Consider the following 15,653-nt stretch of genomic DNA (forward strand, 5'->3'; position numbering starts at 1 on the left):
CAACAGCCCTAATTGGTTAAACGAGGTTGATGATCATAACCGAGGCGCAGGGTTGCACCACATGCACACGACTGCTGGGCTACAAAGCTGCTGTCCATATTATTGGTGACTGGGCGAAGGTTTTTTTTTTTTTTTTTTTTTTTTTTTTTTTGCATTAACACAGCTGCACTATCTCGGGGGTGCCTGCAGGGGGTAAGCGAGGGACAGAGGCTGTCAATGCAACCAACACTTCCCTATGCAGGGGCGGGGCCGACAAACATTCAGTAAATCACACACTCATGTTGAAAGACCAGGGTGTTTGCACAGGGTGTTTTATTTTTGCAGGATATGCTTCCTCAAGGAGGGTTATTTTTTATTTGCATTGTTGGATGACGGTTTCACCACCCCCCACCCTTCTCGTTTAGCATCCTGAAATTTAAACTGTTTGCCATGACAACAAAGCAACACAGCAAAGAAATACTTTATTCAACACTTCAATATTCCACTCTACATCGTTTTTTATATATTGTACAGGAGTTGAAATTAGACACCTACCCCCAGTCCTGTCCAACACACACAAGCACTGAACTGACTCTTGCAGAACTGAAAACAAAACTCAGTTTTAAATTAACCTGCTTTGCAATGGGAGTCTTATTTCCAATCCCTGGTATTTGCTCTATATTGTTGGGTCGGTCGGGCACAGTTCAGAGGGGGAGGGGTCTGCAAGAAAGAAGGAAGGGGAGGCGGGCAGGAGGGGGGGGGTTCGTTCAGGACTGAACCCCTTGCTCTTCCTCATCTTCTTCCTTCACCTGGAAAACAAAAATCCGAAATGAAGTTTCCTGGTTTGTGTTGCACAGTAAAGCTGTGTGGATTTTACACAGAGCTGGGTACGTTTCATTGGCTCGTCTGTGTGGTACTGGGATCCGGGGGACCTTGATTCTGGACTCTTCTCAAAGTGCACAATATTCCCAATGGCTCCCTACTACCCCTCTCCTCCTGCTCCACTCCCCACTCTCTTCCACTGCCCCCTCTGCCTTCTCCCCTCCTCTCACTCTCTCTCCCCGCTCTCACCTGCTCTACTCCCTCTACCTCTGGGATGTAGAACTGCAGCATGTTCTGGATTCCGCTGCGGAGGGTGACAATGGAGCTGGGGCAGCTGGTGCAGGAGCCCTGGAGCTTCAGCTTCACAATCCCCTCCTCAAACCCTCGATACAGCACATCCCCTCCGTCCTCCTGAACTGTGGGCCTGGGAGACGGAGCGGGGAGGGGGAAGAGAATGAGATCTATATGCAAACCTAACCCTAACACTAAAACAAACTGCACTTGTAACATTACGTGTAAATGCATGCTGAGATTGAAAGTGCTGTCGCCAAGGGCACCCTTGTAAAGGAGACTGTGCATCTCAAGGTTGAGTTTCGCTTACTTCTACTGCAAAATATTTAGCCATTCGCTTGGTGTTGAAACTACAGTCAGGTATCCGCCTCTAGATTCCCTGTCCAGGCAAAGACTGTATTGCTTGTTAAACGTGGAGCACTGTTTCAGTAGTGCAATGATTCTGATTATACCGTATCCTGCACAGGGTCGACTTCTCCACAGCCTTCGACTTGCCAAAGCCACAACAGAATAGCCTCCTCCAGGCAAGGTGCGTTGCTAATTTGCTTTAACGATCTGTTAATTATTCCAGGCACTCTCAAGCCAAATAAAAAAATGAGAGAAAGATAAAATTAACATTTTGATCACACCTTGCAAAACCGAACTGCATACCTGATGCGGGTGTCTAAAAGCTCCTTTATCAGGGAGACGACCTCGTCATCTTCATCGGAGGGGGCTGGGGGGTGAGAGAGAGAGAATCAAAGTGAACACACTGCATAGCAGGTCTGTGTTTCGATTTGAAAAATCCTCATATGAGGATGCCATTTGCTTCCCTCCATACAAAGCAATATATTTATTACATGTTCAAAACTGCTTTTCTTTCATGTAGCTTTCAATATTCCATGCATGAAAGAGTTATAGTATGAATGAAACATGTGAGTTTCAAGCCACGCCCTTTATCACACAAATATCCTAATTTACAGCTAATAAAGTTCAAACCTTATTCTTCATCCTTCAAGGCTTTTTTTTTTTTTTTACCTTTGTGATGGTGATGAAGTCACGTCCCAGAAAGACACTCTTTACTCCCTCGATTCTGAACAACTGCCTGCAAAGAAAACACACACTTTACTGCATAATCTCACAGACTAGGTCTGCACCGCTTCCAAGAAAATGAGACCACGCAGCTTGCAGAAAGGAGGACGATGTTATAAGCCTTGTCACTGAATTTTTTTTTTGCTTCTCTTCAATCCTTTTAGCGCATGCCGAATCTCTTATTTTCACGCATTGATAAAACCCTTTCCTTGTTTGTTGTTTTGGTTGTGCTGACTTGCACAGCCATGGAGACTCTGCAAGCTTGTTTGTGAAGCAAAATAATAAAATCAGCCCTGTCACTAACGATCAGTTGCTCTTCTTGCTTTAAAATGCATCTACAAGCCAATAAAGGCATAGGAACAAGGAAGTGTTGGTCTGGTAGGGTGTACAAACATTTCCTTGCCAAACTGGTCTGAAATCTTATAAATCAGAACAATGCCAGACGCATTGTTTCAATGCAAATAATCAGCTCCAGATTCCTAGGCTCTTTCTCTGAATAAAAGAAACCCACATCGAGCTGCCAAGGGCACTTCAGACAAAACACTTCCTCCAAACAAACTCGACCAATAAAGACGTCCACTGGATTACAATAAAACGGCACTTGTCCATTCAGCGAGGAAGACTTTACGATTACCAGCGGGAAGCAAATCAGCCATTCTAAATGGAATCTAAGAGATCCAGTTTCTGATTTATTTTTTTATACATAGGTACTGTATCTTCAGAGCAATGAAATGATTGCTTGATGGCTCATCAATCATTTCTGTTTGATTTCTTTGCTTTCATGCTGTGGTCATGCTTCAGGTCTGCCCTGGATTTGAGAAACCACCCTCTTTCATCAGCAGGAGACAACACCGGCCAAATTTCACATTCCTAGTTTAGGGTTAACAGAATACCAGATGGAAGCAACACACCAGGACTTGAGCCTGTCACTAACCCTGCTGCCCTGTGAAATCTGAACTGAATCACCTGACCGCATTTCTCATCACCAGCATGCATAAGTCAAGCCTGTAGTAAGTTTAGTACCAGGAGATGCTCATGACAGACAAACACACACGGGGGAAGGAAATATGACTCCTATTGCACAGCCATTTCACCCATTCCAGGTTTTCCTGTGTATAGGCAGCTAGCTCATGTGTGACTCATTAAAGCTTTTAGTAATGGGAGTCTTATTTCAGATCCCTCTCTGGACAGGGAGTGGTCCATGGTCCCCGATTCCAGAACCATCCGTCCGGGAAGGAACTTGAGACTGGTTGGGTTCGGAGTGTCCTGGGTCTGGATAAACATGCCTCTCGCTGTGTGGGGGATGGGTTAGAGAAGCAGAGAGGTGAACCCCATACTTCTGATCTTTCACTGCTAGGACAAATCTTGCAATACTTGAACAAACTTTGCTTGAAATTTATTTAAAATGACAAAAGTGACCTTATCAAAAATTTATCAACAACCCAGCAAATGTTTTGCGATACATCTCTGTATATGTACCTTACAGTGGCCTCTATAGTGTAGTCCTAACACCACTAAAATAGATTTTTCCTTAACCAGAATTTAGACAAATCCCCATTTTATTTCTATACTGATATTCTAACCACACATAAATGGGCAATTTGTCTCGTTTCCACAAAGCACCTGACTCCACCTTCTTGAAGCAGCGATAGAAGCAGGCTCCTAATGCTCTTTGCGCTGCATCCAGGGGGCTGCTGACAATCAGACATGTGACTTCGCTCACCTGTTCTAGGTGTTGCGGCTGGACGGAGTCCAGGGTAGTGCAAGCAACTCCCTGTGTACAGCAATGACTCCCCTACCTGGAACACGTGAAGCTGGCTGGAGGAGCTGCAGTCTCCTGGGGTTTGCATGCTGTGGATTCAAGGTAATCCCAGAGTAATACCGGCGCCCAATCAGTGAAGCGGGGGAGGATCTGAAAGAAGCACACACGCATCTTGAACACAGCCAGGCTGTTGTAAATGCAACACGTTTAGACACAAACCTCCATTAACTGGTTAGCAAAACCTATTGGTTTTATCGAGATATTCAACCTAATAATAACCCAACAGTTACACGAATATAAAAACATTATTACAGCCTCCTCGGGAGCATGGCAGTGCTTTTCATTTGACTGAGATGGTGTTTATCATTGATCTATAGTGCGGCACGTCAAACTGGGGACAGTCAATGAAGGTCGAACGTCTTCTGAGTTTTAATAACAAACGAGACCAACAAAACCGGGGCAGTCTTTGGAAATTGACAGCAAAATAACATCATGGATTAAAAATAACATGAGATGAGAAAGTATTTGGCGAGCAGAGATAAACACACACAAACGCCAATACCTGCACAAATAACAACTTCCTTATGCAACGTGAAAACTGACGCGATCCCGTGTGCTTTACACGGGCTTTCCGGGTTAAAACCGAACAGGACACGTCCACACGACTTTGAAAAGCAGCATTTTGGAAACTCACCGCGTTGGTTTGACGGCAACAGATGTCAGTTTTGCAAGGCGTGCAAACAGCCTGCGGGACGCCATCTTTGTGAGGGGCACTCTCATACCCACAATGCCTTCCCTAGAGGGGCAACTTGCGTCATCGGAAAAATAATTCGCTAAGCAGAGGTAAATTACTTTTTTTTTTTTTTTTGGTTCGGCATTTTAATATCTTACCAAGAGCACTGAAGTCTAACGAGAGTTTACAGCTTAGCTAAATGACTAGGTAAATAAATAGGTTTGCTAACTGTTCAGGCTTGCTGTTGGATACTTTATTCTCAAACTATTTTATTCATTTAAAAAAATGACATTACCTCATGAAATATTTTAGTGCAATAAGACTATTCAACGATTAAACTTTGTGTCTGCTTTCCAAAAGTTTCATATACCCTTCTGGCGGTGTAGTAGAGACAGATATCCACCGGGGGGCGTCCAGACAAAAAGGAGCCATTCTCAACTTTGTTTTTTTTTTTTTTTTTTAAACAAGGTCGTTGAATTAAAGACACAACAGCAATGTTATCTTATTTTCTTGTTTATTTTATTTACTAGCCGACTTTCTTATTCTACACAGTTTGCAATAACAGTACTTAACAAGGTCAAGTGCTTTTTGTAAATCAAGTATTTCAAGATAATAAAACAAGAGCCTTCTAAAAAAAACAGGAGGGAGGGAGGTCCCACGGAGAAAGGTGCCTTAGTGTTAATGTAACAGAAGAGGATGACACACAAACACACACAGCACTGTCCTTCTGCAAAGCAACTCCCTTGAACATTATGGGAGCTTGCTCTTGCAGAAAAAAAATACTAAATCAAATAAGAAAAATTAAAAAAAACCCACAAAAAACAGGAGGAGTCTGAAAACCTGCATTTGCAATAAAACTACAGTGTCAAACAAACACAGTTACACTGAGCTGCAGTACAATACAAAATCACAAATGCAAAAGGCACCAGCATTGCCCTGGTCTCTCGAGCCGCTGAAAGGATCTGCATGGTTTATTTTAGTGACATTGCTGAAACCTTGCATAGAAATACAACAGAGTCTTAAAAGTGCACTTAGTTTTCTTGCTTGAGATTCACTACCTGTGCTGTAGGCCAGATTCCTGACAAGGTAGACTTGATCAGGAAATCAGCAGGCAGTGGAGTTTGTCTTCTATAGTGTTGTATTCAAGGATGGGGGTCAATTCTCGATTTCTCAATTCCACATCCATTTTTAAAATTCCCAATTCCAATTCCCACCCCCTTTTAAATCACTTCCAGCACATCGCTGACCAAAATTGCAAGCGGAAGTATTCTGTTAAAAATGAGCCTCTCACAGTGGCGGCAAGCAACTGAAACGCAAGACACCGTTAGCCAATGAAACGAAAGCAGCTGAACAGAATCACACCAGCGACCGCGTCTCTAAAACATCAATTCCTTTTGCAGGCACTGGAATTGGAAATTGATTTTAAAAAGGAATTGGAAATTGAAAGCCAGGAATTGCACCCGGCACTGGCTGTGTCAGATCTGACCTGGTAAAGAGCTGAAAAAATGTGGCAAAAAATGAAACAGACTTTAAAAGGCGTTACTGTCCTATAATACCCAATACAACCCTGTAAATGGGTTTAGAAACAACAAGCCCTACTCAATGTGCAAACAACAAACCACAATGTAAAAAACACTTGACAGGAAACCATAAGGAGCAAGCCTGCAGATCACAATCAGGTCAATGTAGTGTATTGGGGGGTACGATTGCATGCTGCAGTTCACATGAAACAATAGAATTGTCACAGGGGGCGCCATTCTTGATGGATTCCCCCCACCCCCCCCCTTCCCCTTTCTGAGTTTGCTTGCCTTCCCTTCCACAAAATCTGTTGCACTTCCTGGGCTGTTTCACCTCAGCAGCGTCTTACCAGCTGCAAAGAACGTCAGTCATTAGTGGGAAGTAGCCGATTGGTTACAAACAGGACTACGAGAAAGCAAACCCTGCAAACAGAGCGGTCTTTAACCTTGGGCAGAACCAGGATATTAAAATGTAAAGACATGTTCGTGAAAACGCAGATCTCTCTCAAGACCACCTGTTCGATACCTTGATAGCGACGCGCGTGTGGAATTATTTAGCGGGCTGCAAGATCTTGAAATCAAGAAGTCTGAACACACTCTTATCTAGGGCTTCTCCTTGGGAGCTTTGAAGGGGAAAGGCGCCGAGATGAAGGGGTCGGATGCGCAGACTTCGGAAGTCCAGGAGTGCAGAGGCGCCACGGGGGCGGGCTGGCGGGCCACGTTGGAGACCGCGTGGTGGGTCACCATGGGCTGCTGCGCCACGGCCTCATCGGGGGGGGCGTGGTGCCGGGAGTACTTGGCGAGAGCTTGGGGGCGGAAGGGCTTGGGGGCCACCTGGGGGGGGAGGGCGTGAGCCCGAATCACGGCGCTGGGGGCCGGCGCGGAGCACTCCGCCAGCTGGGTTGTGGCGCCAGGGCGAGGGAGAGGAGTGGTGAAGGAGGTGGCGTGCTGCATTGGGATGGGGTAAGGCAGGGGCTGGCCGGATTGGTGGTAGCCAGAGCCGGTTCCGTGCAGCTGGTTCTTCCTTCCGAAAGGGGCACGGAGGAAGACGTCAAATTCGTCTGCCGGCTGGGGGTCTGCGGTGGCTGGGCGAGGGAAAGGGGCGCTCTGGAACACATCCTTGCTCTCCGCTCCCCTGGAGTTCCTGAAAGGAGCCGAGGTGAAAACATCTTCTTCGCTGCCAGCCGCCGCTGCGCCTCCTCCCCCGAACAACACCAAGGAGAATTCTGTCGACAGCGAAACCACAGCGGAAGGATCCCCGTCAAGCAAGAGGAGGTCTGGCTGCTGGGGCTCCCGGCCCTCCCCTCTCCCTCTCTGCTCCCGGCCCTCCCCTCTCCCTCTCTGCTCCGAAGCATCTGCTTCGTCCGAGGAGTCTGTCAGCAATGGCTGGGAGCCACTGCAGTCCAAGGGAGCCCCTTCCCCCCTGCCTCCCTCGGAGCCCTCTCCCTCCTTCTCATCCTCCTCACTGTCCTCCTCGCTGGAGTGGAAGGCACTGGCCCTGGAGGGGTCCCTCTGGATCTGCAGGCCCTCCGCGTGGTTCAGGCTGCTGTACCCCAGAGTCGGGGCCTCTCGGCTGGGGATGCCGTGGCTATCCAGGGTCAGCCCCAGGTACCCGTTCTGCTCCAGCTGCAAGCCTGCAAGAGAAGGACAAGACCTGGCGTTAGGCTGGAGTCTGGATGGGGGTTATGAAACTGTGTGGAAGCCTGGTTTATTGCGCCAGCTTTTCACAGCCTCCTGTATCCTGTAAAGTAGCCAAATCTCAATCTCCACAGTGCAGCCTGACTATGCACACAGAACTGAAGCCCTCAGTGCAGACGTTGACTCTAATCAAAAGCTGTGCTTGTTAATCTGCAGGTACAGATGCTTCATTCTTCAAGTTGGTTATGGTGTTCTATGGAGCAAAAAAATAGAACTAGCACAGACGTCTTCAAATTATTAAGCACTGCCTAAACCAATCCGGAGGTGTCGATTTGGTGTGTACGGGAAAACAGTGCAGACATATAAAAAGGGCACATCGACCACAAACATATCCCCTGGAAAAATACAGAACCACCACCAGGACCACACCACAAACAACAAACACAACACAGCATGCAGAAGAACACATCACGACAAATTACAACGATTAAAGCACAAAGCATTTTCACACACCGGTGTCTATGCTTTCTATATCCCCGATTACTGACCCAGAGGTTTTTATGCAGACAGAGTTTCATAGCATACTATGAAACTAGTATGCTATGAAAGGGGGGGGGGGCTATTTTTAAAGCTTGGTAAATTTAGGGTGAGCAAATCTGTTACAGAAAAACAAAAGTCACATGATGTGCACATTTACCTGAACATTCGTTAACTTGAGCAAAACAAAACACATTTAGGTTATAAAAAAAACACACAAAAGCATGAAAAATATACTTCAGTACCTTTACTAAGCTCAGAAAACAACCCTGTCAAATCAAAATGTAAATTTTAGAGCATCTGGATCCTAAACAAACAGGTTCCTGACGATGCGGGTTCCAAATCGTACAGGCTCTGCTAAACTGAACGCCACAGAAGACTGAGAACGGGAGGGGGGCTCGTGTTAAAGTTCCTGTAAAGAACGCAGCAACTCTAACAGCCGCAATCCTCCAGAGACCTGGCATCGCCTCTGGCTGGTATCAGTGTTCAAATTAGTTTCATTCCTTTAAGAAACATCTGCCTCGTCAAGATGCACCGGATTCTTTAGTTTGCCTGTGCAAACGGAGCATCACTTCACAATGCAGATTTGAAAGTAAAAAGATGAGACAGACAGACAGAGACAGACAGGACCGGAGTGAAAGAGATCATTACCTTGTGAGCAGCAGGAGGGAGAAGGAGGAGGTTAGCCAGCGCAGATCAGGACAGGAGTTAGTAAGAGCGAGACAGAGAGGTCCACTGGAGAGATCCAAAGAGGAGACTGTTGCGGGGGTCCATCGAAATAATCCCAACGCTGGCGGAACTAAATCCTGCAGCAATCTAATCCACGTCCCCATATTGCTTTAATAAAAAAATCTTTACTGAACAATCTGCTATAGCTTACACTGAAAATTAGACTGCTGTGTGCATGTATGTGTGAGTATTTACAGGCGGTTGTGGCTGTAGCTCTGATATACAGACAATTCGTTCTTGGTGTCTTGGTCACTACTGTGCTGGACAACCTATCCAGTGCAGAGCTCACCTGGCAGCAAGCTAACAGACCATGGAGATGGAAAGACTCCCGTTTGACTTTTGTAAGACACGCCTGCACTTGTTACCAGCACACACATACTGGCTAGTCAAGCTCGTAGTAAAACCTGGAAATCTGTGAAACTGCTATGCAACTGGAGTCTTACTTCCATCCCTGCTGCCATTGCGCTGCTGGGCTCTATCCGACGCCGATAAAAATGTTTTTGCATGAACTGTAGGAAGGGCAGACAGCAGTTAAGCAATGCATCACCTTCATCACCCAATGGTATAACACCCACGTGACACACTGCCCTTGCACAGTCCCCTTTGTACGGTTCTCCGGGTGAATAAAAGCATACAAAAACGACCAACAGCAGCTTTTTCATTCACATGTACAGGTTTATTGAACGCTTTCTTTTTTTTTTTCTTTTGGTCGTTTAATAAAAATAGAGAAGGTACACATTGAATTATACATTATTCCACACCAGGGACTGGCAGAACTGATGGATTTGTTTTTAAACACACTGAGTAACATTGTCACGGGTAACACAAGAGTAAGTAAATCTACCGGCAAGGCTAGACCTCTACTGCAAACAGCACGGTGTCTAATAAAAACCACTAGGATTGCATAGGTGAGCCACACAGAAACCTGCTAGAAACTCACTGTACAGAGGAGAGAAGAGGGAGGGGCAACACAGAATAGGGGAGGGAGGGAGGCAGAGGCATTGCAACTGCCTTCAAGACTTCTTGCAATCATTTGGGTCATCCCTTTACAAGAAAACCCCCATTATCCAAACCCAGATTATCCAAATGTCGAGAAGTCCTTGGCTTTTCTGCCCTGCTGTCGCGGAGGATACACCATTCAACCCTCAATCTCTGGTATCTACCCCACAGCTCAGTGCTGCAGGTTCCAGATTTAAAAAGGCAAAGAGGTTGCGTTATATCTTTCTTCAGGAGTTATCCTGGATTGGGAAAGTCATTATAAGACAACACTGCAGTTCTGATGACGGAGATTCGGCCGCATATACATTTGCACTAGTCACTTATTTACTACAGATCATTCAGCTGTAGTGTTTGAATTATTTAAGTCTACTTCCAAAGTATCACAGTGCTTCCCCGCGCATTGCTGGCACCAGAGAGCGGGTCGCTGGAGTTGGTGTGGTGCGCTCGGCAGTAACGCTTGGGACAGACGTGTAAAGTGAAGGGAGCAGAGTGGTTCTGCAGCAGCCAATTATAGTGCAGCTTTTTGAAAAAAAGGGGAGAGGCTGGAGTCCGGGTTCTTACTTCAAACTGACGGATTTAAAATCTGCGTCTGCTGGAAATGTAACGTGTGTGTCCATCACGTGGACTCCAGCCTCTTAAAACACAAAAAAATAAATCAAAACCAAAACCTATGTTTAATAAACTGCCTGTCAGACAATATACACTAACTGTACAATTAGCTGGCTGTCAGATCCCCAGTACACACAGAGTTCTCTATACTAGAATATATTGAAATAGTTGGCTCTCAGAAATACAGAAGAGAGTAAATAAGTAAGTATTTGAAAACATTGGGCACCCCAGGTAAGTGACGCCCAGACTGACTGAAGCCCTCTGAACAAGACTTGAGGACAGGACATCAGGAATAAAAACTCCCGTCATCATCCTCACCCCACCACAGAAACTGACGCACATGAACGACTATAATGCACACTGAAATTATAAAAAGATAACCGCGTCATTTCCCTGCGGACGGTCAGCGTTTCAGGACGAGAACGAGGCAGGACTGCAGAGAAACGCCGAAGATCAGGTTTATAAATTTTGAAATGATCTTCGGCAAACAGTTACGGAGCAGATCGAAATAGTACAAAGCTCTTTAGAGGAGGATTGTAGATCACAACTTTTACAATGTAACTGTCACATGTCTAACTGAGCGAGACAGCATGACTCTTTCAGGAGCCCCTTGCAAATCAAACAGCACAGCACAATGGGGCTCACCTCCTGGATACACAAGGAGATGGACAGGTCTGGGTCGTGCTGAACTGCACTGTAATCTATGGTCGTGTGCCACAATCTCACAAAGCTCCCTGAAACACCTCCAGGAAGGGACAGCAACCATGCCAGGACAGCCAGTCCTGCCTTCTCCCTTCACACCAGAACACTTTCGTGAAGTTTTATAATCCAAGTGCAGTAGAAGCATAGGCCTTCAATGATAAATCTGACCTACACACTCCCACTACTTCCAAATCAAACATGAAAAAAAAAAAAAATGACTACTGCGTATCGCATGCCATTGTGTCAGGCTCAGGGACTGGCAACCTTTTTTTTTTTTTTATTTAATAAGTTAAAAAAACATCTTGGCCTTTTTATTTTGCTAGCCACAGAATCCATGAATGGCTATGGTCACTTAAACTTTACGCCGAGATCGAGAAAGACTTCCATTTCAGAGCAGTTTGACAGGCCCACGTTCTTGCTGTGCACTTAATTTGCGTATATCTGTTTAAAGAGAAGGCAAATCTAAAATTACCTGCAATGCCTCAAACTGCTCTGCAATGCCGAGTTTTTCCAACCACACCAACCAGCTACCACCTCTCAACCCAGCCCTGTTGGAGAACTTTTACTGTAATATTAGATGCATTAGTTAAACCAACAGATCAAACACAGCGATACATCGGCTCAGGGCAGTAGGGGGCGCTGTCAAGCTCTGCAATTGCAGAATCGCCCTGATCGCAGTCTTGATTAGTAATCTGTACTGTATTTGCAATGACTCTTGAAAAATAATAAAACTAAAGTTTTGGAACCACCGGGTCCATCATTAAAACACAAGCAGACACACGTCAATCTGGTTTATAATCCTTTGAGTTCGCAGTTCTCCAAGTTACCAGGCTCAACAGCACCCCCCTACAGTACAAAGCAACACATACAGCAGCTAGAAGTTCAAAGCTTAACATGTTTGTTGCCATGAAACCAGGGTTTGAAAACGAGACCAAAATGCAACAAATGTATGGGTCTGGAATTAAATGGGTTTTTAAGAGCTCCAGGTCGCCCCCTCCCCTACTTCCGAAATAATGATATTTTATACAGCAGATGAAACAAAGCATCAGTATGCAGGTCGATCATTTGGAAATTCTGTATCACTGCCCTCCCAGACACAGAGAGAGAGAGAGAGAGAGAGAGAGAGAGAGACGAGAGAGAGAGAGAGAGAGAGAGAGGTACAGATTTGACAAAATAAGAAACCATTGTTACACTCTAGAAGTCACAGGAAAAGAAGTCTTAAATCTATAATATAATATTTATATATATATATAAACTATATTGATGCCAACTCTTACATTCACTCTATATCATTCTATCTATATATTCACATTTATTCTTACTGTGATAGCTGAAAGTTGCTTAACACTATTTAGTCATTTATGTATTTATTTATTCATTGTTATTTAGTATTTCCGTCTGTATTCACTTTTAAAGGGAAAACAGGAGTCTGGATCGTTGATTTATACACCAAGGGTAAAGGACTGTTTCTGGGATGAAGTGCTTCCCATCCGCTTATTAAAAATAATAAAATATTAAGATGAAGGAATGTAACCAAATTACAGGACTGGGTCTATCCTGGTCCGACCCGTACAGGACAACAGAACCGACCCAGAAATTGAGACACCTTTTTTTTCCCCTTTAAAAAAGTGCCAACTGCATATGCCTTTGCACTGAGTACTGCCACCTTGTGTGCATACTGTTCCCCCTTATCAATGCTAAAGCAGAGCAGCTAATCAACACATCGCTTATTAATGTGCTGATTTCAGAAAAGAGAGAAGCTGTCCTTCCCTCACCCAAAAGGAATCTCTTTCCCTGGATTGCGCAGCAAACACGTCAGAGCTGCAGACGAGGAAAACTTGCTTCCAAAAAAATGGCTTTTAACCCTCGGAGAGAGGTTAAAATCGCCAATCGACTGGTACCTAATTGTAAAGGAAAGGGGCTGCTTGTCTTGTTTTGAAAACCAACCATGAATGGATTTGATTTAATACCAGCCGATAAATACTTCTTAAAAGGCAACAGCGACTCGAGCATGACTATCCGCACACACCTTACCGTCTACAGAAACCGGTCATTACAAATCGACAGGACAAGTCTCTGTGTTTGTGACTCCGCAAAGCAGAACCTACAAGAAAACGTGGATTGAAAATGTAAGTTTGCTTCTTACAGCTGGTTGAGGGACATTCGATAGTTTTTTTTTTTTTTTTTTTTTTAACCCGTTAAGCACAGATTGTCGTGTTTAGACCCCACTCCCCTCCAATGCTCACAGAAGCTGCTTTGCTTCAGAGCCTACTGCAGCACAGAGGCCGTTAACTGCTGCAAGATTACACAAGCATCTCTCCCCAACTGGATAAGTCAAAAGCAAAAACGGACAACATGAACACCAGCGTGAGTTTTGGTTTCAAGGAATTGTTTGGTTTAGAAACACAGAATGAAACAGGAGAATGATGCACTGGCTATTTGTAGAGAGAGAGAGAGAGAGAGAGAGAGAGAGAGAGAAGGAAAATGTATATGGTGGAATGGGCAGAGAGGATTGTGGGTAATGTGAGATATGGAATGTGGGTATTGTTGGAATGGTAAGGACTAGTGGGGGAATGTGGGTAATGTAGTCCCACCAGATCAGGAAACACCAAGCCTTGACAATTGTAGGGCAATGCTTTTCCATTGAGCAGCTATTGTAACTTGCTACGTTTTGACCAGTTCTTCCAATAACTACAAAACTGAAGTAGACAAATGCTTTGGAAAATGCCTTCACCGGTGAAACAAAACTTGCATCAAACTAAATGCTCTGGCCAATACATTTGCTTACTCGACTCTTACTGGCTTGTCTCAGAGTGTCGGCTAGCCAATGGAAACAGATTATTTAAAACAGACCAAATCAGAAACCTGCGGACGATCACCTGACCACAAGCTGGGCCGAAGGGCCACTGCCCTAGAAGATTACCATAAAGGCAAAAACAGCAGGACTGACAGACAGAGAAGCCACGACAACAGAACAGGCAATTGGGAACAACACAGATTTAGGAGTAAGATATCAACAGAACTTAATGAGATTTCTACAGATTGGTCTCTAGCCCCCTCCCCGGGCTCCCCAAAGTCAGTGCAGAACTCCACTTGTGTTCAGTCAAGGCTAAATCAGGCTCACTGCAGTTAAAGGAGGGGCAGACAAGGTGCATGGATGGATCAGGTGAGTGTGAGGACCCAACAGACTCCAAGAGAGACCAGAGTTAGAAACTAGTACTGGATTTCACAACTCCCCTAAATGATACCATTGAAATGACCAGGAGTATTGAGGAATCAGCAGCTCCCATGACGAATTCAACGGCAAGCGTCTCTACAAGTAGTCTAGTGGAAACGCTTGTCGGTGAATTTATTATCCTTGGCGAGAGGGGGGCGGGGAGTGAATCACAGCGATCCTTCTTTAGCCGCTCGGATTGCCGTTGCGCTCCTGATCATTTCAGCAAACCAGTCAACCGTTCCTGGTGCTGAGACAAAGGGATCTGTGTGCAGGCCATGCGGAGAGTCAGCAGGGGGGGTGGGGGGGTGTGGGGGGGTGGGGGGACGGGCTCTTTTTCTGTCTCTTCTTCTCGTCTCTGAGGGGACTGCCCGACTACTACGTCTCGAAGAAGAAGAAGAAGAAGAGCAGACTCCGCAGGGATGATGATGAGGAGGAGAGACCTTACAGGTCAATCAGCTGGTCCACAAGGAGCAGAGAGCACGCCAGGGTTGGCAGGCTGGACTCCGAGCTGCCACTGCTGGTGCGCGAATGACCACCTGCACGTGCGAGAGAGCAGCAGGGTGTGAGAACAGGGCAGAGTGTGATGGGGTGGGGGGCACGTTTTCAAAACTTGGTAAGCAGATTTAGAGAAACATCAGATTTTTTTTTTTTTTTTTTTTTTAAATCCGATGCGCCGAATCAGCAATCAGGTCGTCGAAGTGCGGAACGCTCCAGCTTTTAAAAGCATCGTTACATGAACCGATTAAGAGTTGTGCTGAAGAAGCGGTTGCTTGAATTTGTGTGGAGCGCTGTTCTCCGCAAAGTCCAAGAAAAGCAGGGATCATCACAAACCCAAGCAGCTGCTTCTCCACTTGTTTCACTTTGTATGGCAAATCAGCCCCATGGACACCAGCGACCCTCACCCAATTACCAGCAACTGGTTTCTGTGGACAGCAGCAACCCAAAGAAAAATTAAAACTTGGAATTTAGGGTAGGGGTGGAACAAAAGGCTTCAGACCACCAGGAGCGGCCCGATTTCTTCTCCAATCCACCCAACAGAGGGTGGTA

The 15,653-nt window shown here is 45.5% G+C and overlaps 2 protein-coding genes across 9 annotated transcripts in view; both read right to left on the bottom strand.

Annotated features, from left to right (window-relative positions):
- Nucleotides 1–154: 154 nt before the first annotated feature.
- Nucleotides 155–2,819, bottom strand: LOC121303046 (NFU1 iron-sulfur cluster scaffold homolog, mitochondrial-like). The gene is made up of 4 exons (XM_041233442.1): nucleotides 2,798–2,819; nucleotides 1,744–1,807; nucleotides 1,051–1,225; nucleotides 155–788 (listed from the first exon to the last, which is right to left on the bottom strand). Exons 1-4 carry the CDS (start codon nucleotides 2,817–2,819, stop codon nucleotides 747–749), a joined length of 303 nt encoding a protein of 100 aa, XP_041089376.1. The 3' UTR covers nucleotides 155–746.
- Nucleotides 2,820–5,149: 2,330 nt separating this feature from the next.
- The window catches only part of aak1b (AP2 associated kinase 1b), a 33,520-nt gene continuing 23,016 nt past the window's right edge, over nucleotides 5,150–15,653 (bottom strand). For 5 of the 8 annotated variants that reach the window (XM_041233514.1, XM_041233515.1, XM_041233512.1 and 2 more), the window contains one exon: nucleotides 5,151–7,809. In XM_041233514.1, coding sequence (XP_041089448.1) covers nucleotides 6,779–7,809 — 1,031 coding nt within the window. In that variant the 3' untranslated portion in view covers nucleotides 5,151–6,778. Of the gene's footprint in view, nucleotides 7,810–14,996; nucleotides 15,143–15,653 lie in introns of those variants that run through there. The other 3 variants (XM_041233516.1, XM_041233518.1, XM_041233520.1) reach the window with 2 other exon arrangements.

Source organism: Polyodon spathula, chromosome 31 (genome assembly GCF_017654505.1).
Source record: "Polyodon spathula isolate WHYD16114869_AA chromosome 31, ASM1765450v1, whole genome shotgun sequence".
Taxonomy (NCBI): domain Eukaryota; kingdom Metazoa; phylum Chordata; class Actinopteri; order Acipenseriformes; family Polyodontidae; genus Polyodon; species Polyodon spathula.